We start from the raw sequence: 26,825 nt of genomic DNA, 5'->3' as shown, positions 1-26,825 counted from the left end.
TTAGCACTACCATGTACTACCACCTTACTTATCTTTCACCTATTGTTTAATATCAATTTAATTCGAATTTTAACAAATTCCATTATGCTATTGAGTATATCTGCATTCTTATAGATTACATATGTAATACAAAGATTACATTGATCCATTTCTCTCCTTATCAGTAGTTTATCTCCGCTGAGGTATTTTAACATAATTTGTATATTATTTACATTGTTAAAATTATTTTTTCTTTGTTATTTTATTGTGTTGTATTTCCAATTCATCAAAAGAGAAAAAGCATCCACTCTAAAGAAGTACGTTGACACATAAGAAGTAATGATGAAAAAACTAACAAGTACAGAATTTCAATTCAAAATTATGAAAAAAAATTATGTAGTAAAGGTAGCTATTAAACAAGATTGCAGTTTAGATATGGACTCGAGTTTTGTGCCTTTACATGTGATAAGTTCACCCAAGCAGCGATAAATAGATGAATATATAAAAATGTAAATACAAAGTATAATCATGAATACCTATGGGGCTCTTGAGTAGTTCAGCCAGTTTAGCGTCTGCTTTCAACGCAGATCATGATCCTGGGAATCTTGTGATCAAGCCCTGAGTCTGCTCAGTGGAGAGCCTGCTTCTCCTTCTCCTTCTGCCTTTCCCCCTACTCAGGCATGCTCGCTCTCTCTCGCTCTCTCTCTCTCTCTCTCTCGCTCTATGTCAAATAAATAAATAAAATCTTTTTTTAAAAAAGGAAACCACAACTATGATTATCTAAAAATTGGATTTTATTGGGCCAACAATCCTTTTGTCCATTGCCCACTACAAGTATTGTCAAACAGTGACTCCAAAAGCCATCAAAACTTACAAGTCATTTTTGAACCAATTACAATAACCTCATTACGTTATAAAATGTATTTTTCCAGAATGAATGCAAAATAATGTTTTCCATTATGAAATGGATGAGTTTGTGGATTAAAAAGATCAAGTTACATCCCTGGTTAAAAATGGCAAAAGTCATTTTGTTTCAGTGATACAACTAGCTACAAAGTTAACAAGTGTTTTGCTGGAGAAAGTATAACAAGCCATTAGCAAAAATCCATGATCAAACACCACAAAGAATCCTGGGATACAACATGAAAAGGCAATATTAGCCTTGAATTTGCTGACAGTGGACACCATGATGTACATAATATGAATCACTGCACAGCATATATGTAGTACATAAGGAAAAATACCCAGAAAGTTATTTGGTTTATCATTCAAAATTGAAGTTACACTAATTCTAAGACATATATGCACCTCTATGTTTACTACAGCATTATTTATAACAGCCAAGGTATAGAAGCAACTCAAGTGTCCATCAATAGATGAATAAAGATATGGTATACAATGGAATATTACAAAAAAAAAAAATTGAAATCTTGCCATTTGCAACAACGTGAGTGGATCTAGGAGGTAAAATGCTAAATGAAATAAGTCAGTTAAAGACAAATACCATATAATTTCACTCATATGTGTAATTTAAGAAACAAATGAGCAAAGAACAAAAGAGACAAACAAAAACACTCTTAAAATGTACAGAACAAACTGATGGTTGCCAGAGGGAAGGTTATTGAGGGGGAGGGGGGGAAATGAGTGAAATAGGTGAAGGGGATTAAAAGTATAACTTACTGTGATGATCACTGACTAATGTATAGAATTGTTGAATCAGGGTGCCTGGGTGGCTCAGTCAGTTGAGTATCAGCTCAGGTCATGATCCCAGGGTCCTGGGATGGAGCCCCCATTTGGGCTCCCTGATTAGCAGAGCCTCTGCTTCTCCCTCTACCCCTACTCCTGCTCTCTCTCTCTCTCTCTCTCTCTCTCTCTCAAATAAATAAATTTTTTAAATCTTAAAAAAGAATTGTTCAATCACTATATTGTACACCTGAAATAACATTGTATGTTAATTATACTAGAATTAAAAAATAAATAAAAATTTGTTTAAAAACAAAATAAAAATCACACATATACTTTACACATTCCTATAGTTTGATATATATCATAATAAAGACAAGAAAAAAGAACTTTTGGAAGGATACATGGAAAACCTTTACCTATACTTAGTTCTGAGGCAACAAATTGAAATCTAAATGGAAGAAACACTTACTTTCCACTAAATTTTTTTTTGTAATATTTCAAAGGTAAAAAGCTTATATGTAGGTTGGGAGAACGCTAAGAGAAATAATAAAAATATTGACACAGTAAAAAGAAAAATAATTGAAGTCACAGAAGAATATTTTCATTTAGAAAAATTTTCATTTAAAAAATAATTATTTGGGGATCCCTGGGTGGGGATTTGCAGCAATTTGGCGCCTGCCTTTGGCCGAGGGTGCGATCCTGGAGTCCCAGGATCGAGTCCCGCTTCGGGCTCCCGGCATGGAGCCTGCTTCTCTCTCCTCCTGTGTCTCTGCCTCTCTCTCTGTGTGTGTGTGTGTATCTATCATAAATAAATCTTTTTAAAAAATAAATGTTTGGGATCCCTGGGTGGCGCAGCGGTTTAGCGCCTGTCTTTGGCCCAGGGCGCGATCCTGGAGACCCAGGATCGAATCCCACGTCGGGCTCCCGGTGCATGGAGCCTGCTTCTCCCTCTGCCTGTGTCTCTGCCTCTCTCTCTGTGTGTGACTATCATAAATAAATAAAATTTAAAAAAAAATAAATAAATGTTTAAAATAATAATGATTATTATTTGATGATGTCTGAGAAAGTTTGAAAAAAGTATCTTGAGATCAGCACTGAAGGAGTTGTAGCTTTAGGTGTACAAAAGCCATTATTCCTGCAATAAACAAAATGTAGTCCATTTTCTGCTTTATTTATTTATTTATTTATTTATTTATTTATTTTTAAAAGATCTTATTTAGTTATTCTTGAGACACAGAGAGGCAGAAACACAGACAGAGGGAGAAGCAGGCTCCGTGCAGGGAGCCGGATGCGGGACTTGGGACTCCAGGATCACCACCCAGCCCAGCCGAAGGCAGAAGCTCAACCCCTGAACCACCCAGGCGTCCCTCTATTTTCTGTTTTATTCAGAGAACAGTTGGTAGCCAAAGAGTTTTCCTCCTGATTCTGATAAAGCATAGAACAAATTAGTACAAACTGTAAAAATAGTAAAATAGCAGCTAGTAAGCATAATCTTTGAGAAGAAATAGGTAAATTTAGAAGACTGCTTTTCCTGCAGTGAAGTAAAGAGACAAGTAATGGAGAAGATGCTCTCACAAGTTTTTTAATAAGGGCTGGAGTAAAAGATCAATTTTCTACTATATAGATAATACCAACAAAAAGTATTTTTTTCAAGCACTGTTTTCATTATTTTTATTAACTTGAATTGATTACTTCAAGTTCTAAATGACATGATTTTTTGGTTTCCAAATAGTTATCTAATTAGATGGTTTGAACATTTAATTTATCTTCATTTGCAATCCAAAATAGTTACCTGAAAAAAAAAATAGTTACCTGAAGTTTGCTATCTCTATTTGTGTGCATTTATTTTTAGTGTTTATTGATTTTCTACGTTCTTGGGCACAATTTTCTGGAAGTGTTCATACTGTCATGATTCAGATCAAGAGAGAACTTCTCTTTTGTGGTGCCAATTCTGATAAATGCCATGATTTTTAATCTTGGGAACAAAGTATCAAAGTATCAGGATTTTGTAAGAAAACCAGATTGTTATGCAAATGCCTTGATTGCCAAGAGCTTATTATTTCCCAATACATGATTAATTTTATTTCTTCATCAGAGAAAAAAAATGAATGACACATTATTGAACATTTTAAACCACATCAAAGCTGAATGGGGGAAAAATGCTTTCAGAAGTGAGTGTAACCAATGCAATTAAATGCAACTGTGTTCTCTCCCAACTTGAAACATTCAATTTTGAAGTCGCTGTGTGTCCTTCTATAGGATCTAGAAAACTACTGAAAGCTGCCTTCAATTAAAAATTATCTGCTGTACTAGATACACATTAGATCCAACTATTCAGAATGATCTGGTAGCCATAACTCATTGCAGTACCCGACAAACCTGCTGTGAATTCAGATTTCCTAATTTTAGTAGAAATGAAAATTAAGAAGTTGATGAAGAAATGATTTATTGTGCGGGGCTTGGGTGGCTCAGTAGATTGAGTGTCTTCCTTTGGCTCAGGTCATGATCCCAGGATCCTCAGATCTAGCCCGGTCTCATTGGGTTCCTTGATGAGTGGGGAGTCTGCTTCTCCTTCTCCCTTCCCCTTCCGCCTCCCCCTTGCTTCTCTTCTGTCTCAAATAAATAAAATCTTTAAAAAAAACAATAAGAAATGACCTACTGTACAGTTTCAGCTTAGCAATAGTAAAGTTACTATTATTACCATTAATTTTTAAAGTATTACAAGTAGTTTCCTTAGCATAATCATGATGGTAAGGCAGTTTTTTAAATTATTTAAAATGGTGGTCTGCAAATGCACCAGTTTTATTGTCTCCAGATAGAGTTGCCAGATTTAGGAAATAAAAATACAGGTTGGCCAGTGAATTTAAATTTCAGATAAAAAATAAAAAATAAAAATAAAAATAAATAAAATAAATTTCAGATAAACAACAAGTGATTTTGTTAGTATAAGTATGTTCGAAATATTGCATAGGAAATATTTATATTTTTAAAAATCATCTTTTCTCTGGAAGCCCTACTTCTGGATGTTATTTTTATTTTTATTTTTATTTATTTATTTATTTTTTTTGATGTTAAAATTTTAAGGAAGAGTGATCCAGGTTATGGGGTGAGTGGTTGACTAGAAGAGAAAATCCACTTAGGTAAATAGCTACTGCACAAATCCAGGGGAGCAATTACAAAGATCAGACATAGGTCAATGAAACCGAACAGATAATGATTTCTTAATTGTTGTGACAAAATAACAAGGTTTGCTGTGGAATTGTATGGATATGGAGTGAAAAGAAGTTGGGATGTCAAAGAAGGCTTTTGGATGATATCAACAGAAACTGGTGCTAACTGGAAGATCAGGTTTGATTGAAATTTGTTTGTTGGATTGGTTGGTGGGACACCCAGGTAAAAATGCTTATTAAACACATGAAATCACAGGGCAACTGCCCCAAAGAGAGGTTGGGATCTAGACCTAAACTTACGCAACAACTGCAAGAGACTGTGGTTGCAGAAAATGATAGTAACATAGTTAAAAGATACAAGCAAAAGGACACAAAGAATGCTTCAGGAAATGCCTGTTTCAGGAGTCTGAGGAATGTCAACTATTCAAGATGGAGGCAGAGGTCAATTAGATGAGACTGATGTTCCAGAAAGCTAACTCTGATCTGGATTACACTCAGTACAAGCTGGAATATGAAATGAAGACTAATTATCCTGATTTAGTAGGCAAGACAAATCCAGTTACACTCTTAAAGGAATTGTTAGCAATAAAGTCTCAATATAAAACTTTGCATCCATGCTTTAAACCAATTACTGCCAAGCAGAAAGAGACTAAGAACTATGTTTGTGCTACTGTCCTTAAGAATATGACCATTAATATGAAAACTGCAAAAGCAAACAGACCTGGAGTTGTCACCATGGACTAAAGAAGAGAAAACTGCAGAAGAGCAATTAAAATCTCACAGGTCAGACTTATGAAGAAATGGACTTGCAAAAGATAACTCTCATGGAGATTAGATCCATTCCAGAAAAAATTAGGAAAGTGCCTTGTTAGCACTTGATGACTAAAGGTGGGAGTATGGCAAAGAAGAAGGAGATTTGGCTTTACTGACTAGATAATTGATGTCTTTCACAAGAAAAGAGAACATAGGAAGAGCAGATATTAATTAATAAAGTTCAGCCAAATGGATGTAATGGGAATAAAAGGATTTTTTTTTATTTTCTATTTTTAAGATTTTATTCATCCACTCATGAGATACACAGAGAGAGAGCGAGAGAGGCAGAGGCACAGGCAGAGGGAGAAGCAGGCTCCATGCAGGGAGCCCGAGGTGGGACTTGATCCCTTTGACTCCAGGACCACACCCTGGGCCAAAGGCAGGCGCCAAACCCGCTGAGCCACTCAGGGATCCCTAAAAGGATTTTAAAAATATATGTACACACACACTTAGTCTTATAATTTCAGACAAGGAAGTTGGGTTGTTGGTTGGTTTGTTTGTTTTTTAAGCCTGATGTGAGACTCCATCCCAGGACTCCAGGATCATGCTCTGAGCTGAAGGCAGACTCTTAACCACTGAGCCACCCAGACATCCTGGCAAGGAAGTTTCTTTTTTTTTTTTTTTAATATTTTATTTATTTATTCATAGAGACACAGAGAGAGAGAGAGAGACAGAGAGAGAGAGAGGCAGAGACACAGGCAGAGGGAGAAGCAGGCTCCACACAGGGACCTCGACGTGGGACTCGATCCCGGGTCTCCAGGATCACACCCCAGGCTGCAGGCAGCACTAAACCGCTGCGCCACCGGGGCTGCCCTGGCAAGGAAGTTTCTTAACACTATTTTGCATCTGTTTTTGTATAGTTGGTATAATATAGATGTCATGGCCCATTGTAAAAGAATAGTTATGTACACTATCAAAGTGAATGAACATGCTTTGGAAATTAAAAGATAGAAAGAAAAAAGAAAAAGAGAGATAAATTCCAGTTTCAAATGACAGAAGGAAGAGGTAATCTGGAAAGAGCAGAGCAATGGAAGCCAAAGGAGTTTCAAAATAAAAGAGTTTGGGTAACAGCATCACATGTACAGAGATGAGGAGCAAATCTAAGGTGAGTAGATGGAGTGGAAACCATAGTTCAAGGGAGTGAGAAGTGCATAGAAAGTGAGTAAATATAGGCAGATAGCATACAACAGTTTTTCAAGAAATATGGCAGTGAAGGGAATGTAATCAAATGGTACCTGGGATGGGGGATAGGATGGGGTGGGAATAGAAAAATATGTCTACAGACTGAGCTTGTGAAAAGGGACAAATTAAAGACAAAATATATATGTCCAAGAAAACAAGTGAGACTGGTCCTGGGGGAGACAAAGAGATAGGTTAGGGCTGTGTGTAGAAGTATTACTCTCAGAAAAACCGAGGCACCTTTCTAGAGAAAATGTGTAGACATTTTGGAGTGGAAAAAAAGAAGTTGACAACTCCTGTGCAGTGGCTTTGATTCTCAATGAATAATAAGTCAAACTCCTGCTGAGAATAAGAATAAGAGGTAAAAGTGATGTTGGTTCTAGCTATAGAGCTGTGGGTAACTTGGAGAAGTGTATGACTAAAAATGTGTAACAAAAAGATTGTCTAATGCTCTGAGACCCCTAAGTAAGAGGGCATAAACATTCATGAAACTACAGAGCATTGTTATTTCTTTCTCTGCCAACATTCAGAAGCTAGAGGAAAGGAAATAAATAGAGGAATTTACCCAGAATTAGATAACTGATTGACAAATTAGATCAGTATCTTGGGAATGGAAGATTCTAGAGATGCAGAAGAGAGGATGAGACTGGTTAGGGAAACAAGAGAAGCTAGAAAGTGGTTAATGGGCTGAGAAGAGAGGTTGAATTCTGGAAACTGATGTTGATAGAGAGCCATTTCAAAAGTGAAGAAGTGGGAGTGGCAAAGGATAGGAACTAAGAACATGTATCACAAAAATTATAAGTAAAAATAGATTGTTGGGGCCCCTGGGTGGCTCAGTTGACTGTCTGCCTTCAGTTCAGGTCATGAAACCAGGGTCCTTGGAGGGAGCCCTGCATTGGGCTCCTTGTTTGGCAGGGAACCTGCTTCTCCCTCTCCTACCCAATAGTCCTTTCTCTCACTATCTCTATCTCTCTCTTTCAAATAAATAAATAAAATATTTTAAAAAGTTTTTAAATAATAAAATAAAATTTAAAATATGTAGTTAATATATCTGTGTGTATGGGTGTATATATGTGTGTATATACATATTTATATACATAATTTCAAATCAATAATAAGAGATGAATAGCCCAATAAAAAGAAGGGAAAGGAAAGGTACAATAAATCTGAAAAAGATATACGGACAGTAGAAGCTTAAATACCATAGTAATTAGGGAAATGCAAGCTTTTTACTTTTGGCTGGACAAATATTTCAAAGATTAAAAGAACCAATGTAGCATTATGAAAAAAGAGGCATTTTTGTACCTATTTTGCACATTGCAATAAACTTTTTAGTGTGTAATTTGGCAATACCTACTAAAATTCTGATTATATCCTACAACCCAATGTTTATATTTTTAATATTTTGAGGAATATATTGCACAAAAACATTTCCACAGGTGTTCAGAGAAATATGTGCAAGGATATCTATTGCAATGTTGGTTCACTAATAAATGTGAAACAACACAAATGCCCTCATTTCTTCCACACAATTTGCGATTGTATGGTCAGGGGCAAGAGAAATTTAGAAACTAAAAATATTTTAAAATTGCTACATTTCATATTATTTGGGAAAATCGAAATGAGAACTGGGATCATACCATATTCTCTATTCTGTCCCCAGCATCTAGCACAGTGGTTGAAACACAACAGGCGTGTAGTAAAATTTATTAAATATAGAACTTTTTCAGGAGAGTTACTTTTTAAAAGTAATTTAAAGTAATAATATTTTGAAAATGTATCTAGTATTCAAAAAGAATTTTTTAGTACATCGTATGTGCATGGTATATAGTATGAGCCACCCAATTCCTCATCTTGGAGCCCTGGAGTATGTCCCTCCAGAAATATTCTGTGAATTTATAGAGCATATATACATACAGACAGAAAAGGGTGCACATGTGCTCGGACACACACATGTCCTATAGAAGTTTTTTTTAATAAACCACATGAAACCTTAGAGGAAATTGTAGTAAATTTTGCATTTAAGGCATATGTGAGTACTGATAATACCTAATACTAAGTGAAATAGTTTTGACTTCTTTTTTTAAATATTTTATTTATCTATTTATGAGAGATAGAGAGGCAGAATCATAGGCAGAGGAGAGAAGCAGGCTCCAGGCAGGGAGCCCGATGTGGGACTCCAATCCCGAATCCCAGGATCATGCCTTGAGCCCAAGGCAGACGCTCAACCGCTGAGCCACCCAGGCATCCCAGTTTTGACTTTTCTGATTCAAATGTTCTAAGTAAATTATTTTTGAGGAAAGGGATTTTAGAGCTTCACCTATCTTGTTGACAAATAGCTCTTAAATTTGAGCAGGCGTGACAGTCACCTTGAGGAGCTGGTTAAAGTGCAGATACAGATACCTCCAAAGTTTCTGATTCATTAAGGCAGGAATACAGAACCAAAAATTAGCATTTCTAACAATTTCCCAGGGAATGCCAGCAATCCAGAGAACTATCACATAGACCAAAAAGCTGGCTCCGGACTCATCTTCTACCACTCATGTGATATACTGACAAGGTATTACTTGAGCTATTAACCTTGACCACCCCTGGCCTGGCAGAGCTGTGGAAATATTCTTCTACTGACCTGGGCTCCAATTTAATCTAGTGGGATCATTTTCTCATTCACTATGGGAGTGTCTGAAATGTGATCCTGTTTTAGTTGAACTATTCATGAAGCTTCTGAGTGCAGTGTGGGAGTAGGGAAGGGAAAGAGTGACCAACCACTTGCCTTTTTGTAAGAGGGGGTTGATAAAAATAGGGGAGGCTGTCAAGAGATGTGCTAGAGGAGGAGAAGACTGCCCCACCAACAGCCAGTCTCGAATATCTCTCTCTTAAAAGGTAAATAACTGTCCGTGGTGTTTGTTGTTCTGGTGAAGTTTTTATGGGAATAATTCCAGCAATCCTTCTGAGTTTCATAGCGCTTCTCTACAAAGTTGGGAAATACTTAGGGAAATGACTGAAGGGAAATAAAGAACTTTTGTTTTCCTTAGAGCTTTTCTGGAAAAGTGAAACTTTAAGGAAGAGGCACAGTGTTGTTTTGAGGCAAACTTGGGGGAGCCTCTGTCGATCCTATTGCCTAGAGGATGTCTTTGATTTCAGGAATTAGAGGAAGAGAGCTTCCTTTTTCTATTTCCTCACCATCACCTCTCCTGTTAGAGTAAACTTCTGGCTGGGAGAGAAAAACAGGATATTTTTTAGGTGTTTTTTTATTTGTCTTTAAGAAGCTTGGGCAACAAATGGGGGAAATGAAGTGATCTGGGAAGGGAACACGGGAAAGGAAGAGGGGATTGATCTTTCTGGGAAGTGTCTAGTGAAAGGGAACTCCCGCTGTCGATTTACAATTGCAGGAGCTTGGCGCAGTGGTAGTATCATAGCCAATGAGGTTTATCTGAGGCGCAATTATTGATGATTTATAATTGCTGTTAGTCTGTTACCCTATTTTAGCAGTACCAGATTTTACACAAGCCACTCGATTCATGCCCCACTTTTCCCGACTTTAGTCCGGAGCAGACCTGCTGTTCATTTCAAACAAAACAGAAACCTGAAGAACCACTAAAAAAAAATTCTAGAATGGATCTTCACTTTGGAAAACAGATTTTGGATTTACCATGGTATCTGTCACTTGACTCTGTCAGCAAAGTGATTTTGCCGAAGGGGTCTTAGAAGAAAGAAAACTGAATATACAAGGCTCCAATAATTTGTGTTTTTTTTCCATTCTCAAAAACTTCTTACTGAATTTTGTATTCAAAATCTTGCATTCTTTTTCTTAAAGAGAGACCTCCAACTTATATGAACTTCAGGACGTATAAAACCTAGAATGTGGGACGCCTGGGTGGCTCAGCGGTTGAGCATCTGCCTTTGGCCCAGGGCATGATCCTAGAGTCAAGTCCCACATCCGGCTCCCTGCATGGAGCCTGCTTCTCCCTCTGCCTATGTCTCTGCCTCTCTCTCTCTCTCTCATAAATAAAATCTTAAAAAAAAAAAAGACCTAGTATGTGACCCCTGCCTATGAAAATAAGAGCCAAGAACATGCATGACCTATTTGCAACCAAAATAACATCAACTTTTTTTCTCTTTTTTAACTTTTCCAATAGGAATTCAATTTACTTTCTGAGATGGAGAGAGGAAAGATATCAGCCTAACAGTAGAAAAATTAGCTTGGTAGAATTTGGCAGCCATGAGTGAGAAGTTTGAGTAAGTAAACTAGAGACCTTAGATTCAAAGTTCAGAAATTCAGTTTGGTTTTTTTTTTTCAAAGATTTTATTTATCCATTTGACAGAGAGAGAGAGAGAGAGCATGCGTGAGCACAAGCAGAGTGGGCAGCAGAGGCAGAGGGAGAAGCAGGCTCTCTGATGAGCAGGGAGCCAAACATGGGGCTCAATCCCAGGACCCTGGGATTATGAACTGAGCCCAAGGCAAATGCTTAACTGACTGAGCCACCCAGGTGCCCCCAGAAATTCAGATTTAATTAAATAGGGAGAAGAATCATAGATGACTTGATGTTTTCCAATTTCCAGATACTGAAGGCTTTCCATCTCTCTGCAGCATTTGAGGCTGTTGGCCACCCTTCTTCCTTGAAATTCTCTCATCTGTTCAATTTCGTGACTCCACACTCTTCAGATTTTCCTACTTATAACTATTCCAACTGTGGTTTCTTGATCTCTTTCCTTTGACATAAAAGTGAGCATTCCACTGTTTCAAATTCGCCTTTGGTCATCTCATCCACTTCTATGATTTCAACTACCCGCACTTGGGTGACTCAACTCTAAAGATCGTGCTTTTCTTTACTCCTAAACTTCAGTCCCACATTTCTGCTTCCTGAACATATCACACTAGTACCTTTAAATTCAACCTACTCCAAACTGAATTCATCATAGTCCCTTAAAATAGCTGCTAATTCCTAAAATAAATAATTCTATGAATGGTAACATTTTTCTTTTATCCATCCAAAGTCAAACCCCAGAGTTTATCACTTCCTTCTTTCCTCCACTACATGTCCGTTTAATTTATAAATCATGTCAAATCCTCTTTCACATCCAGTCCTTCCTTTTTGTTACTGTATCATCCCAGTTTACACTTCTGTTGCCTCTCATTGAGACTGCTACAACACCTTCTAATTGTTTTCCACCCTATGGTATCTATTTCCTGTCTCCAATATCTTTTACACACTGTTGCCAGTTATCTTCCTAAAATATGGCTTTGATGATTTACCTTCCCTCATCAAACATGATTTGAGTATGCTTAACATGCCAGGCACTGACATAGATATTAATTCATTTATGTAGGTATACTAAACACCTACAATGTGCCAGCCCTGTCCTAGACACTGAAGCTATGCCACTAATGGGACACAGACCTAATGCTTACAGCTTACATTTCAGTTAGAGTCAGCAGTATGCACAGTAAGATATAGCTGCTGCTCTCATTTATCTGTTCAAAATCCTTCAGTGGTTCCCCAAGTCTGGAAGAATTAAATTCAAATTCTTTATACGGATTTTCAAGGCTCATTATGATTTTTTTCTTCCAAGTTTTTATTTTAAATTACAGTTAGTTGAACCAATGGAACGATTTATGAATTTGTGTGTTATCTTTGTGCTGGGGCCATGCTAATCTTCTCTATATCATTCCAATTTTAGCACAAGGTTCATCATGATCTTATCTCAAGCAATAGAAGGTACCTAGATGAATAATCTTGAGTTTGCGTGGTTTTTCTATTCTGTATTGGGCACTGTGATTTTTTAATTTTATTTTATTTATTCATGAGAGACAGAGAGAGGCAGGGTCATAGGCAGAGGGAGAAGCAGGGTCCCTGTAGGGAGCCTAATGGTGGGACTCGATCCCAGGATCCCAGGATCATGACCTAATCCAAAGGCAGATGCTTAATCACTGAGCCATCCAGGTCCTCCTGGGCACGATGTTTTAAAGGGGATATAGACACACTGGATCTTTTCAGTGGAAAAAGACTAGAGTGATAGACTATATCCTCTGAGAAATTAAGGAAATCAGTCAACAAGTACTTGATAGCTATCTTCAAATCCTGAAAATCTTGTGTATGCAAAAGATATGTGCTACTCTATATGGTTCTAAGTTAAAAGTAGAGCAGTGCTAAAGAAATGGATTAGTCCCAATGTGAAGAACTACTTTTATTATTGCTACATTATTTACAATAGCCAAGATATGGAAGCAATCCAAGTGTTGCATGGATAAAAAGGAGGTTGTGTATACAACATATGGTTAAATATTACTCAGACAGAAAAAATAATGAGAGCTTGCCATTTGTGACAACATGGATAGAAGTAGAGGATATTATGCTGAGGGAAATAAGTCAGAGAAAGACAAATACCATATGATTTCACTTATATTTGGGATCTAAAAAAATGAAACAAACAAAAAGCAGAAACAGATCCATAAATACAAAGATAAAAAGGTGGTTGCCAGAGGGGAGGGTGGGGAGGGGATGGGCAAAATGAGTGAAGGAGAGTGAGAGGTCCAGGCTTCCAGTTATGGAATGAATAAGTCATGGGGATGAAGGGCACAGCACGGGGAATATAGTCAATGGTATTATAATAATGTATGGTGACAGATGGCAGCTGTACTTGTAGTGAACATAGCATACATATAGAACTATTGAATAACTACACTGTATACCTGAAACTAATATAACATTGTGTGTCAACTATATTTCAATTAAAAAAGAAAGAAAGAAAAAATAAGTACTTTTGGAAAATGGGCCACCTTGGAAGATAGTCATTTCTGGGCCCTGAAGGCCCCCAATGAACTCACTCAAGTAGTTAAAGCAGGGACTTCACAGGAATGATTAGAAAGTTGGTGCCATAAGATGACTACAAGTCATCCAACTATGAAATTCTATGATTTTATAACTTTCACTTTATGCAATGTGAGCTCTACCATAGGGAATTAAGCAGAGAGACACAGAGGGAGAGAGAGAGAGAGAGGCAGAGACACAGGCAGAGGGAGAAGCAGGCTCCATGCAGGGAGCCTGATGTGGGACTCAATCCTGGGTCCCCAGGATCACGCCCTGGGCTGAAGGCAGGCACTAAACCGCTGAGCCACCCAGGCTGCTCCCAGCCACCACTTTTAGAAAAATTTCTATAACTAATATACCCCATCTGAGTTTGTTCATCAGGTGAGGGTCATACTCTACACCCGTGAGAAGCAGAGTGTTCCTTCTGACATTGGTTTCCACATTAACAACATTTCTTACTGAGTGCAAGCACTATAGTAATCTATGCTGTGAGAAGTTTAAAATATCAAAACATTTAGATTTTTTACCTCTAGAAGCTATTGGGAAGCAAGAATTCCTGTCCCCTCCAAGGTCCTTCTAGCTGGACTAAGAATCAAATTGACACAAGACTGATTAACAGGAGAAAAATCAAATTTAATAGGTGTACATACAGGACTCCCTATAGACATGGAAATTCCAAAGACAGGCAAGATGAGATATATATGTCATTCTGATCTACAGAGAAGGGAGTAGGGGGCTGGGATTTCAGAGGAAAGGAATGCACTTCAGAGGGTGATAAAAAGAGTGGATGTTTGGCAATTAGATGATTGCCATACCATATAGATGGGTCACTCAGACAAAATTTATCTCCCTTAATAACCCTTATTTTGGGAAACACCCCCCAATTTAGAATTTTTTGTGTGGTTAAGAGAGAGACAAAAGCTGTTCTTGAGGTTTCAGGGTCTCAAATGCCTTCAGTTCTGAATGATGCATATGCCAAAGTGACACATGGGTGCTGGGGGGAGATGATTGCTGTCCTGAATCCCTTCGAAGCTCCTATAAATGAGAGAATATTGGGTTAGTTGTTGCCTCATGCATCCTCCACATTCCTGCCAGTCTGGTATTTCTAACACAAATATCTAACAGTATAATTTCCATGTTTAAAAGCTTTCCAGGGGATCCCTGGGTAGCTCAGTGGTTTGGCGCCTGCCTTTGGCCCAGGACGTGATCCTGGAGTCCCAGGATCGAGTCCCACGTCGGGCTCCCTGCATGGAGCCTGCTTCTCCCTCTGCCTGTGTCTCTGCCTCTCTCTCTCTCTCTCTCTCTCTCTCATAAATAAATAAATCTTTAAAAAAATAAAAATAAAATAAAAAATAAAATAAAAAAATAAAAGCTTTCCAAGGGCAGCCCTGGTGGCGCAGCGGTTTAGCGCCCCCTGCAGCCCGGGGTGTGATCCTGGAGACGCGGGATCAAGTCCCACGTCAGGCTCCCTGCATGGAGCCTGCTTCTAGCTCTGCCTGTGACTCTGTCTCTGTCTCTGTCTCTGTCTCTCTGTCTATCTCTGAATAAATAAAAAAGTAAACTTAAAAAAAAATGAAAATAGGCCCCTCACCCCCGTGACCCCCGCCCCTCCCCGCTGCACCCCCGCCTCTCCCCGCTGCACACCCCCCGCCTCTCCCTGCTGTACCCCCGCCCCTCCCCGCTGCACCCCCACCCCCCGCCTCTCCTGCTGTATCCCCCGCCCCTCCCCACTGCACCCCCGCCTCTCCTCCCTGCGCCCCCCGCCCCTCCCCGCTGCACCCCCCCGCCTCTCCCCGTTGTACCCCCGCCCCTCCCTGCTGCACCCCCGCCTCTCCCCGTTGTACCCCCCGCCCCTCCCCGCCGCGCCCCCCTCGCCCCTTCCTCGCTGCACCCCCGCCCCTCCCCGCTGCACCCCCCTACCCGACCCGACCCACACCCCAAAAAAAAATAAAAATAAATTTTAAAAAAATAAAAATAAATAAAACTTTCCACAAAAATAAAAATAAAAATAAAAGCTTTGCGGGTGGCTCAGCGGTTTAGCGCTGCCTTCGACCCAGGGTGTGATCCTGGAGACCTGGGACCAAGTCCCGCGTCGGGATCCCTGCATGGAGCCTGCTCTCTTTCTGCCTGTGTCTCTGCCTCTCTCTCTCTCTCTGTCTCTCATGAATAAATTTTATTTTTTTTTTAATTTTTTATTTATTTATGATAGTCACAGAGAGAGAGAGAGAGAGGCAGAGACACAGGCAGAGGGAGTAGCAGGCTCCATGCACCGGGAGCCCGATGTGGGATTCGATCCCGGGTCTCCAGGATCGCGCCCTGGGCCAAAGGCAGGCGCCAAACCGCTGCGCCACCCAGGGATCCCCTGTCTCTCATGAATAAATAAATAAAATCTTTAAAAATAAATAAATAAAATAAAAATAAAAATAAAAGCTTTCCAATGGCTCCCCATTGATTGCACAGTTGAGTCCAGAGTCTTTAATGTGCCATAGAATGCCCCTAATGAACTGGCCTAGGCTATGGCTCCTGCCTATTCTTCAATAGGAGAATGCATCCCAAATACTTAAATGAGCACTTACTGTTTCTCAAACATACTTTACTGTCCTCCCTGAAGCGCTCATGTTTGTACTTGCGATATCTTCTCTTGTCTAGCTTCTCCTCTTTCCCACCTTGATCTGTCTGGTAAACACTCATTCTCAGGCCTCAGTTCAGTTCACATATTTGCCTTTTCAGTAAAACCTGCCTTGAGTCTTCCCTTTGGGTCCCTTTCCACTTTTATCAGCAGATTGCTATGGGATTATTTGTTTTCATTCAGGAAGTACTTTTTTTTTCTCTGCAACTTTTTTTTAAAGATTTTATTTATTTATTCACGAGAGACACACAGAGAGAGGCAGAGACATAGGCAAAGGGAGAAGCAGGCTCCATGCAGGGAGCCCGATGTGGGACTCGATCTCAGAACTCTGGGATCAGACCCTGAGCCAAAGGCAGATGCTCAACCACTGAGCCACCCAGGTGTCCCTAACATAATGTTATTAAGAAAACACATGCATACATATATGAACCAATAAGCTTGTTTTATCCTCTTTTGTCTAGGAATATGACAAACCTGAAGATATACCTGAAGAGGTAGCTACAGCTAAACAAGGGTAAAGAGGTGTGTGTTCTCATGGATGATTCAAGCCTGTCAAGCAGTGTTGACGTAGACAAAGCCTTCGCCATTGCCTTTGTTGTTCTTCTGTTTCTGTTCCTAATTGTGATGATTTTTCGGTGTGCCAAGTTGGTGAAGAATCCTTACAAGGCCAGCTCTGCAACCACAGAACCATCTCTGAGCTGAACTATGAAAAAGCCTGATACACTCCCCCTCACAGGAGGCTTGAAATCTTCTATACAGATATTTATGACCCAGACTTTATATTATTTCATCATTCTTTGTGTTAGCTTTCTCACTCTTGCATTCCACAATAGGCACATGAGGGTGGGTTGAAAATAATTAAAAGGATGAAACACAAGCCAGTTTACATTGTTCCTATTCAGGGAAATGGTTTCAAAATGGGACTGAGACAGGTTGAACTCATTGATTAAAATAAGGCCATGGGTTTCAATTCTTCAGTATCAAATATCCTTAAGATAGTTGGATATAACTGTATGATATAATTTAATATAATGAAGCTTGGTAAGGACCATTTAAAACTAGTACTCCTAGAGGCAGTCTTAGCAGATCCCTTTAGTTGTGCAAATACAAGGCCAGCAGGAACCAACTGTCCTATGATAAGAGTCTAACAGGACTTTAAAAAATAATAATATATATTTTTAAATTTATTCATTTATTTGAGACAAAGAGAGAGAGAGCAGGGTGGGAGGGAGCAGAGGGGGAGGGAGAAAGAATCTCAAGCAGACTCAATGCTGAGCACAGAGCCCTACTCTGGGTTTGGGGCCCACAAGGGACTCAATCCAACAACCCTGAGATCATGATCACAGCCAAAACCAAGAGTCAGAGGCCCAACCAACTGAGCCACCCAGGCTCCCCTAACAGGACCTTTGTAGTGTATGGGTTTTGTAAAATCTGCTACTCTTCTCAAGTAGGCTGAGATCTGCGGTAGAGGGGGAGTAATTTGCCTTTAATGAATACCTTAATCTTTCCTACCCCACATTTCCTAATCTATAAAAATAACATCTAGTAGATTGAAAAGGGGCCCTCTAGGGAATCCCTGGGTGGTTCAGCGGTTTAGTGTCTGCCTTTGGTCCAGGGCGCGATCCTGGAGTCCCGGGATCGAGTCCCACGCCAGGCTCCCGGCATTGGCCTGCTTCTCCCTCCTCCTGTGTCTCTGCCTCTCTCTCTCTCTCTATGTCTATCATAAATAAATAAATCTTAAAAAAGAAAAGAAAAGGGGCCCTCCAAAAGATATGTCCATGTTCTCACCCTTGAAACCTAAGAACATGACCTTATTTGGTAAAAGGATCTTTGCAGATATAATTAAGGATCTCAAGATAAACTCATCTGGGATTATCTGGGTGAGCCCTAAGTCCAATGACAAATGTCTTTTATTAAAGACAGTAGAGAAGGGACGCCTGCGTGGCTCAGTGGTTGAGCATCTACCTTTGGCTCAGGGCGTGATCCCTGAGTCCTGGGATGGGGTCCCATATTGGGCTTCCTGCATGGAACCTGCTTCTCCCTCTGCATGTGTCTTGCCTCTCTCTCTGTGTCTCTCATAAATAAATAAATACAATCTTAAAAAAAAAAAAAAGACAGTAGAGGAGATACAGAGAGACAGAGGCAAAGGCCATGTGAAGACAGAGGAAGAGATTGGAGTCATGCAACCACAAACTAAAGGACCTTTGACTAGAACCACCAGAAGCTGGAAGAGGCAAGGAAAGATTCTCCTCAAAGCTGTTGGGAATACAGCTCTGCCAACACCTTGACTTTAGATTGGTAGCCTCTAGAAGTGTGAGAAAATAATTTCTGTTGTTTTCAGCTAATGAGTCTGGTAATTCATTACGGTAATCATGGGAAACTCATGTATTCATACACAGTGATGATGGTGGTGGTTGTCATCATCATCCCAGGGATCTTTTAAAAGGAAAGAGAAGGAAATAATAATCTGTACTCTCCAAAATGTGAAGTTAGGGGAATTTGGTAGAGTAGACTATGGCCAACCAGCAGGAAAGCCTATGAGAGAATTCACTAGAAGGAAAGAGGGCATCTTGGCCACTGACCAAGGCCCACCACTGAAGAGGATGGAGTCTAGCACAGTAAGTGATAAAGACAGTGATTGTAAAAGCTCTCAGGCTCAGCCATGCTGGCCAAATATCCTGGGCAACAGTATGAGGATGTGAATCAAGAGAACCATAACCTTGGAATCTAAATATGGGGCATCACGTGTGCTTGTGCAGGAACTTGGACTAGTGTGCAGCCATTACATAAGACGCATATTCATGGACCAGGCTGAACGAGGTTTTTGGGTTTTTTTTTGTTTTGTTTTTTTGTTTTTTTAAGATTTTATTTATTTATTCATAAGAGACACAAAGGGAGAGGCAGAGACATAGGCAGAGCGAGAAGCAGGCTCCCTGTGGGGAGCCCGATGTGGAACTTGATCCAGGATCCCGGGATCGCGACCTGAGCCAAAGGCAGACACTCAATCACTGAGCCACCCAGGCATCCCTGAACCAGGCTTTAACAGCAGTATGGAAACATAATGGTATGGAGACATAAACCTATCCATGCACTGTTAGCAGAGACTTGATAATTATTTCTATTTCTGACTCCTGCAAACAGGACTGCCTTGGCTGGAGTAAGTCCCCAGGGTTATTTGAAAACAGAGGCAGGGGAACCAAAGCTTTGCAATGGGGTACTAGACCTTACCTTCACTAGAACAGAGGGTGCTATATTGGTTAAAGTAAGGCAAGAAAGAGAGAAAGAAAGTTTACTTGTACTGTTTTGATAAAAAAAAAAATTCAGGACAAGGGGAAGATCAAGGTAAAATGAAAGCAGATGAAGATTGATGTAAGTACTGGAAAGCTACCATGTATTCCCTCCAGGAACTGAGATAGTCACCTTAAATAAAATGCAAGTATACATATGATTAATGAGAATATCAATAGGTAGCCATTAGAGAGTCACAGGTTTGACTGTTAACCTGAGTTTCTACAGTAACTTAAGAAAAAAATGCATTAGTCAGAAGAAGTGGATTATCTGTGGAAGACCAAAAAATGGAGGACCTACCCAAGGCAAACTCACAGGGCCAATGTGAAATGCTGTTCAGGGGGGAAGGCAGTTTAGCCATCGGTCAGTAGAATATTTCCAGTCCCAGTAGCTAGATGATCCCTGGTGTGTAGATTCAGGGAGTTGCAACCCACATACCTTGGGTTTCTCTGTTTTGGTTTGGTTTGATTTTTTGGGAGGGAAAGGTCTCTCCGGTTTTATTGCTCATATTATCTCTGTTAATCTGATGCCCTTAAACATTCCTTTCACTCACCTTAAACTGGCAGCTTACAAATCCAATTGGTTTGGGAAATCTTATTGGCCAGATGCTTTCCAGTGTTTAAAATCTACAAAGTGGAAAAAAAATAAAAATAAAAAAAATAAAATCTACAAAGTGGGATGCCTGGGTAGCTCAGCGGTTGAGCGTCTGCCTTTGACTCAGGTCCTGATCCCAGAATCCGGGATGGAGTCCCACATCGGGCTCCTTGAGGGAGCCTGCTTCTCCCTCTGCCTCTCTCTGTGTCTCTTATGGATAAATAAAATATTTTTTTTTTAATTAAAAAAAATAAAATCTACAAAGTGTGTGTCTGTGTGTGTTGGGATCTATATGTGGTTTTTTGAGTCAACATTTAAAATTATTATTACAAAAGGAGTAAATGTACATAGTAAAAACAATTTTCAAACATTACTGAGGGTAAAAATGCAGAAAATTCCTAGATACTGTCATGTTTCCCAATCCTTCTATCTGGAGGTAACTGCTGTTATGGTAGTTTGTTTTTATGTTGTAGAAGTGTGTATTTTTCCAAGCATGTTCCTTTTCATTTAATTTTTAATGTAATAATTTTGAATAAACTATTCACTTTCATGTTTCAAAATTCAAAAGCTATAAAATAGTGTACCATGAAAACCTTTACTCCCATTCACATCTGCTACCTTCCAATTGCCCTCTTCTCAATCAATATTAATCTCTTATGTGTTCTTCCAGTGATCTTTTATGTATATGAAATTAAAAAATGTTTAAACATGTATTATTTATACAAATAAAAGTGTGCTATATATACTGTGTTCTTTTTTTAAAATTATTTATTTATTTATTTATGATAGTCACAGAGAGAGAGAGAGAGAGAGAGAGAGAGAGAGGCAGAGATACAGGCAGAGGGAGAAGCAGGCTCCATGCACCGGGAGCCCGACGTGGGATTCGATACCCGGTCTCCAGGATCGCGCCCTGGGCCGAAAGCAGGCGCTAAACCGCTGCGCCACTCAGGGATCCCTATATACTGTGTTCTATACCTTTTCTTCTCATTTAATAACATTTTTTTAAAGATTTTATTTATTTATTGACACAGAGAGAGAGAGGCAGAGACACAGGCAGAGGGAGAGGGAGAAGCAGGCTTCACTGAGGGAGCCAGATGTGGGACTCGATCCAATGTGGGGCTCGAACTGATGTAGGACTCAATCCGATGTGGGACTGCAGCCTGGGGTGTGATCCCGGGTCTCCAAGATCACAGCCCAATCTGCAGGCAGCGCCAAACCGCTGCGCCAGCGGGGCTGCCCTTAATAACATTACTTAAAGATTACTCTCTACCAATGCACAAAGAGCATCCTTTTTTTCAAAAACATAGTTGAAGAGTATTCTGTTTGGGTGTGCCATAATTTGTTTAACCAACACCTGCTGATGGAAATTTGTATTGTTTCTTTTTTTTTTTTTTTAATTTGTATTGTTTCTAAATATTTTGCTATTTCATGCAATGTTGCAGAAGACAATTTAGCTCTTACCTCATATCAAAGGTATGCATATTGAAATACATGCATTTCAAAGATAGGGAGTTTAATTCCTAGAAGTTGAATTGCTCATTTAAAAAGTATTACAGAGATCCCTGGGTGGCGCAGCGGTTTGGCGCCTGCCTTTGGCCCAGGGCGCGATCCTGGAGCCTCAGATTTGAGTCCTGCATCAGACTCCCTTATGGAGCCTGCTTCTTCCTCTGCCTGTGTCTCTGCCTCTCTCTCTCTCTCTGTAATAAAAAGATTTTATTTATTTATTCATCAGAGACAGAGAGAGAGAGACAGAGACAGAGACACAGGCAGAGGGAGAAGCAGGCTCCATGGTGAGAGCCCGAAGTGGGACCAGATCCCAGGTCTCCAGGATCACACTCTGGGCCAAAGGTGGTGCTAAACTGGGGAGCCACCCAGGCTGCCATGCTTTATACCTTTTAAATGAATTTAGGTGCGGTTAGTGTAAAGACAGCTGAACAAATTAATGACGAAATAATGTGGTAGTCAATTCTGCTGGTTCATCAAATACACACAGTTCTTTCTCCTTCCAGATATGAGACATGACTGTTCTTCCTGGCCCCCTTGTGATTGGGTAGGGCCTTATGACTCAGTCAGACCAATGAGTTGTAAGTGCAATAGTCCTGAATCACTGTAACTGCCAATGTGAAGCCCACTAGAGATCTCTCTTCCTCTGGTCTGACTTACTCATCAGCCTGGGCTCCTGAGCAGATATCCTAGCAGAGCTCTAAAGTCAACTTACTAGATATGATTATGTAGCATTAAGCAAGAAATATATGGTTTTTGTTTTAAGCTTTTGAAATTGTTTGTTTCTACAACACAGCTTAGTCTATCCTGATGCAGATACTATTTTAAGACCTATAAAATTCTTAAAAATTAAATAGTCAACATCCAATCTTAATGAGGGTGTGGGGAAACGTATGTTCAAAGATTTGCTAGTGGGAATAAGAATGGTTTCAACATTTTTGAATAGTAATTTGAGAGTAGATTCTATTAAAATGAAAAAAAGTGTATATGTATTTTTATACTCAGATTCCATTTTGGGGAATCTCTGCTATAAAAATAAAAGTACTACTTCAAAATGTACTGTAATGTACTGTAATGTAAATGGAATTTCTAGATGTAGTAAGAAGAAGGGGGGGCCACTGTAATGTAACGTAAATGATGTTAATGTTTATCATTTTATTATTTGTAGTAGCTAAAAACTGAGAACATCTTTCTAAATATGATTTTGCCACACTATGAAGTATTGTGCAATTGTCAAAAAGATAAATGTTATAGTTTTTACTGACTTCAAGGGATGTCCGTATGTGAAAGCAAAACAAAACAAAATCCATATTCAGGGATGCCTGGCTGGCTCAGCTGGCAGAGGGTTGTGAGTTCAAGCCCCACCCTGGGAGTAAAGATTACTTAAAAATAAAATCTTTTTTTTAAATAAAATCTTAAAAAAAAAAATCCACATTCACGACTGTATACATACAAGCCTAGAAAACTAATTTATTTTACCTCAAAGCAGCAGGAACAGTAAGTAATGGAAGGAGGAGAGGATATTGTCACATTTTTCTTTTCAGATTTTGAGACAGAGAGGAATAGAGGGAGAGAGACAAGCCAACTCTGTGAACACAAAGCCCTACTCCGTGCTCCAGCCCAGGACCCTGAGATCACAACCTGAGCTGAAATCAACAGTTAACCCACTGAGCCACCACGTACCCCGCCTTCTTCTTACTACATCTAGATATTCCTCCACTTTTTACAATGTGTACCACTTATGTAATATCAACCGGGTGAAAAAAAATCTAAATGTAAGTGTTCGCCAACTGAGTCTTTACAAAATAAACTTAATACTACTGCCATTAGCTGGAATTGGCGGAAGAGACACAAGACACAATGTACTCCAAGCCAACGCCTACTTCACCCGGCCAGTTGCCTCCCACGAGTGCCGGGAAGGCTCTGCTTTGACGCATGCGTACTTGCCGGAGTTTGCCGGGCCTTGGAGGGGCGCTCAGAGGCTTTGGGTTTGACCCCGTCAGGCCACCGTCGCGGCCACCGGAACGGCACCTGAGGTTTGCTTCCGGGCGTCTCTTTTGCTTCCCTTTCCCTCCCTTCCTCACGCTTATTCCCCTCCCCCTGCTCCCTTTCCTTACGGTTTGGTACTCCCCCTTCGAGGCCGACCCCTGTGTCTCCAGTCTGGGGTCCGCTTGGTGAAAAAGAGCCGTTGTAGCTGGAAGCAGGGAGGTGTGGGAAATACTGTTAACTGAGGTATTTGGAGGCTAGGGGCCTGTCTGGAATGTTTTGCTTGTGGGAGGAGGTTGGGCGTGGGTGGGAAGGAAGTCTTCCCCGAGAGGCGAGCGGGGGCGGGGTTGAGCTGGGTTTGCGGGTGGGTGGGACGCAGCCCCGAAAAGGGTAGCGCGGAGGTGGGGCGGTTTGCGGGCCAAGGGAAAATGGAGGCGATGAGAACTGGTCCAGGGGTCGCACGGCATTCTGGCATCAGTTTTGCTTTAACCGTTTGTTCAAAAGAGCAGTTAACACCACTGCATGGGTTGTTTGAATTGTAGTTTCAAGGTAGCTACATTTTATTCCCAGATTGCTTTAATTTCCCTTTACTTTTGGGAGACCTTTTTGCTTTTGTGTGCATAAGTGTTAATATGACTTCATAAAGTAAATTTCCACTTGGAAGCAAAGTAATGTAAAGCGAACAAGGATATAAAGAGGAAACGAGTTAGTAATAGACTAACCGCTCCTTTTTTTTTTTTTAAGATTTTATTTATTTATTCATAGACACCGAGAGAGAGGGGCAGAGACACAGGCAGAGGGAGAAGCAGGCTCCACGCATGGCGCCCGATGTGGGACTCGATCCTAGGTCTCCAGGATCACACCCCAGGCTGCGGCGGCGCCAAACCGCTGCGCCACCGGGGCTGCCCTAACCGCTCCTTTCTAGGTAGAAATGGGTGTTCAGATTGGCATCGCATGCAAACAAAGATTGATCCCTTTAGTCAATTAAGGAACACAGGTCACAGAAATACTTTCCTCAGCAAATTGATTCTCTTCTGTTTCCTAAAAACATTATTTTAGGTAGCTCCTTGTTGCATAATATATGTTCTCCATACCCTCAAACTTTTAAATTTTTAGGCCCAGTAGTCTGTAGGATATGATAAGAATGCTATAAAATCTGGGACGCCTGGGTGCCTCAGCGATTGAGTATCTGCTCCCAGCTCAGGGCGTGATCCCGAGGTCTGGGGATGGAGTCCCGCTTCAGGCAACTTTTGAAGCCCCTGCATCTCCCCCTGCCTATGTCTCTGTCTCTCTCTCTCCTGTCTCTCATGAGTAAATAAAATCTTTAAATAATAAAAAAAGAATGCTATAAAATTTTAGCATCAAATCCAGGAGAATGGAGAGAGAGAACACAGAATCAAACCTAACTGTATTTGGATAACAAGTTGTAGTGTAGGAGTGAGTTTTATTAGGATATTGAAATTTAACGGTTATAATAACTCCTAAGGTAATTTTAGTCTTCCTTTCTGTGTAAAGGGCAACAGCATGTCCTCCCTCCCTGGGTGCATTGGTTTGGATGCAGCTACAGCTGCAGTGGAGTCTGAAGAGATTGCAGAGCTGCAACAAGCAGTGGTCGAGGAGCTGGGTATCTCAATGGAGGAACTTCGGCAGTTCATTGATGAAGAACTAGAAAAGATGGACTGTGTACAGCAGCGTAAGAAGCAACTAGCAGAATTGGAAACATGGGTAATACAGAAGGAATCTGAGGTGGCCCATGTGGACCAGCTCTTTGATGATGCATCCAGGTGAGGACTAAATGGGAAATAGGAAATCTACACCTTGGCAGACATTCTAGAGGTATAATTGTTCATGACATTGTGCCAAGCACTTTATGCTTTACAAGGTACAAATGTATAGAACCTTCCTCTTCCTCATAGGTTAGGGCCAAAATCTGACCTCTCAACCACCCACATAGAGAATATTCATCTCTCGGAAGCTAATGTATGGTCAACAGTAGGGGAGTCCGGGTCTCAAGTCCCTTCGTCGTCTTTCTCCTCTACTCTGCTTCCAATTACTTTGTTTTCTTAGTAGATACTACATTTGATCTTAGCCAAAAGGCCGAGAAGCGATGTTTTCTTAGTAGAATGTTCTAGGGAGTGAGGATTTAAGCTTTGCTAAGCTTTGCTGTCTTATGTAACTGGTGCGTGAGCCCTGTATCTACTCCTAAATCCCCAGAAGATTTGTGTCAGGTACTTAGTTGTGAATTAGAACACATTTTCAAATAACAAGATAAATGACAAGATGATTGAAAGGACTGTATTCAGGGCTTATTGTGGATTTTTGAGAATCTAGTCTGGAAACCACTATTTAAATGTTTTTCTGTGAGTAAAGCTTTTTTAATTCTAATGGACGGGTAGCTCAGTTGCTTAAGCATCCAACTCTTGACTTCTGCTCAGGTCTAGATCTCAGGAGGTGAGTTCAAGCCCTGCATTGGTTGGGGAGCCTACTTAAAAAATAAAAAGAAATAAAAATGAATTCTAAATGGAGACACTTTGGAATATGGCCTGCTTAAATTGAGATCACTGTACTTAAATATATATAAATTCTGATGGCTTTTATACCTATTTCTGCTGGCTTTGACCTTTTCTACATGTTTTCCAATATTAGGGCGGTGACTAACTGTGAGTCTCTGGTGAAGGACTTTTACTCCAAACTGGGACTACAATACCGGGATAGTAGCTCTGAGGATGAAACTTCCCGGCCTACAGAAATAATAGAGATTCCTGATGAAGATGATGATGTCCTCAGTATTGATTCAGGTAAGAGATAAGGCTCCAGGTAAGAAGTCTCAGGATTGAAATTTAAACACAGGAAGTTAAGCAGATAAAAGAAAGGAGAGACCATTGTCACTGACTCCATATTCCAAACCATTGGACTTGTCTGTTACCAAAAGAAATAGAACATTATTAGTCTCATAGATGTCCCCTGTGTGCTACTTCCTGATTGCATGACCTTCCTTTCCCGGTTCTGTCTGTTACCAAAAGAAATAGAACATTATTAGTCTCACAGATGTCCCCTGTGTGCTACTTCCTGATTGCATGACCTTCCTTTCCCAATTCTGAATTCCCTTTTCTTTGTAGGGAGCATTAACACGTATGTATATATATATTTCAAAATGGTAGATTGTTTGGTTTTATCTATTTTTCA

The 26,825-nt window shown here is 40.1% G+C and overlaps 2 protein-coding genes, 1 long non-coding RNA gene, 1 other non-coding gene and 1 pseudogene across 8 annotated transcripts in view; 3 read left to right on the top strand and 2 right to left on the bottom strand.

The window, feature by feature from the left end:
- The first annotated feature begins 5,264 nt into the window (after positions 1-5,264).
- On the top strand, positions 5,265-5,631 carry LOC112907701 (SKA complex subunit 2-like; annotated as a pseudogene).
- A 3,941-nt stretch (positions 5,632-9,572) lies between these two features.
- On the top strand, positions 9,573-17,100 carry CTXND2 (cortexin domain containing 2). Its single transcript, XM_072766618.1, has 2 exons — positions 9,573-9,710; positions 16,730-17,100. The coding sequence occupies exon 2, from the start codon at positions 16,803-16,805 to the stop codon at positions 16,968-16,970; it is 168 nt and encodes a 55-aa protein (XP_072622719.1). The 5' UTR covers positions 9,573-9,710; positions 16,730-16,802; the 3' UTR covers positions 16,971-17,100.
- Positions 9,649-26,825, top strand: part of SETDB1 (SET domain bifurcated histone lysine methyltransferase 1) — a 49,994-nt gene continuing 32,817 nt past the window's right edge. The window contains exons 1-5 of one of the 4 annotated variants that reach the window (XM_072766615.1): positions 9,649-9,710; positions 16,730-16,790; positions 23,198-23,689; positions 25,155-25,423; positions 26,286-26,437. In XM_072766615.1, the coding sequence (XP_072622716.1) occupies positions 25,164-25,423; positions 26,286-26,437 (412 nt within the window). In that variant the 5' untranslated portion in view covers positions 9,649-9,710; positions 16,730-16,790; positions 23,198-23,689; positions 25,155-25,163. Of the gene's footprint in view, positions 9,711-16,729; positions 16,791-23,197; positions 23,886-25,154; positions 25,424-26,285; positions 26,438-26,825 lie in introns of those variants that run through there. The other 3 variants (XM_025983112.2, XM_025983113.2, XM_025983111.2) reach the window with 3 other exon arrangements.
- On the bottom strand, positions 12,427-12,529 carry LOC112907794 (U6 spliceosomal RNA). Its single transcript, XR_003232818.1, has one exon. It is a non-coding gene; the product is annotated as a U6 spliceosomal RNA (small nuclear RNA).
- LOC140599950 (uncharacterized) lies at positions 14,554-23,856 on the bottom strand. Of its 2 annotated transcripts, none has more exons than XR_012003035.1 (3): positions 23,771-23,856; positions 20,110-20,182; positions 14,554-14,674 (listed from the first exon to the last, which is right to left on the bottom strand). It is a non-coding gene; the product is annotated as an uncharacterized lncRNA (long non-coding RNA). The 2 variants fall into 2 exon arrangements; XR_012003034.1 differs by lacking the exon at positions 14,554-14,674 and adding an exon at positions 16,810-16,941.

This window comes from Vulpes vulpes, chromosome 8, assembly GCF_048418805.1.
Source record: "Vulpes vulpes isolate BD-2025 chromosome 8, VulVul3, whole genome shotgun sequence".
NCBI lineage: Eukaryota > Metazoa > Chordata > Mammalia > Carnivora > Canidae > Vulpes > Vulpes vulpes.
The sequence above is the reverse complement of the archived record's forward strand: the minus strand, read 5'-3'. Positions and strand labels throughout refer to the sequence as shown.

What these genes read in the sequence shown, in the direction of transcription:
- CTXND2 (XM_072766618.1), top strand. Translation starts at nt 16,803, where the DNA reads ATGGATGATTCAAGCCTGTCAAGCAGTGTTGACGTAGACAAAGCCTTC.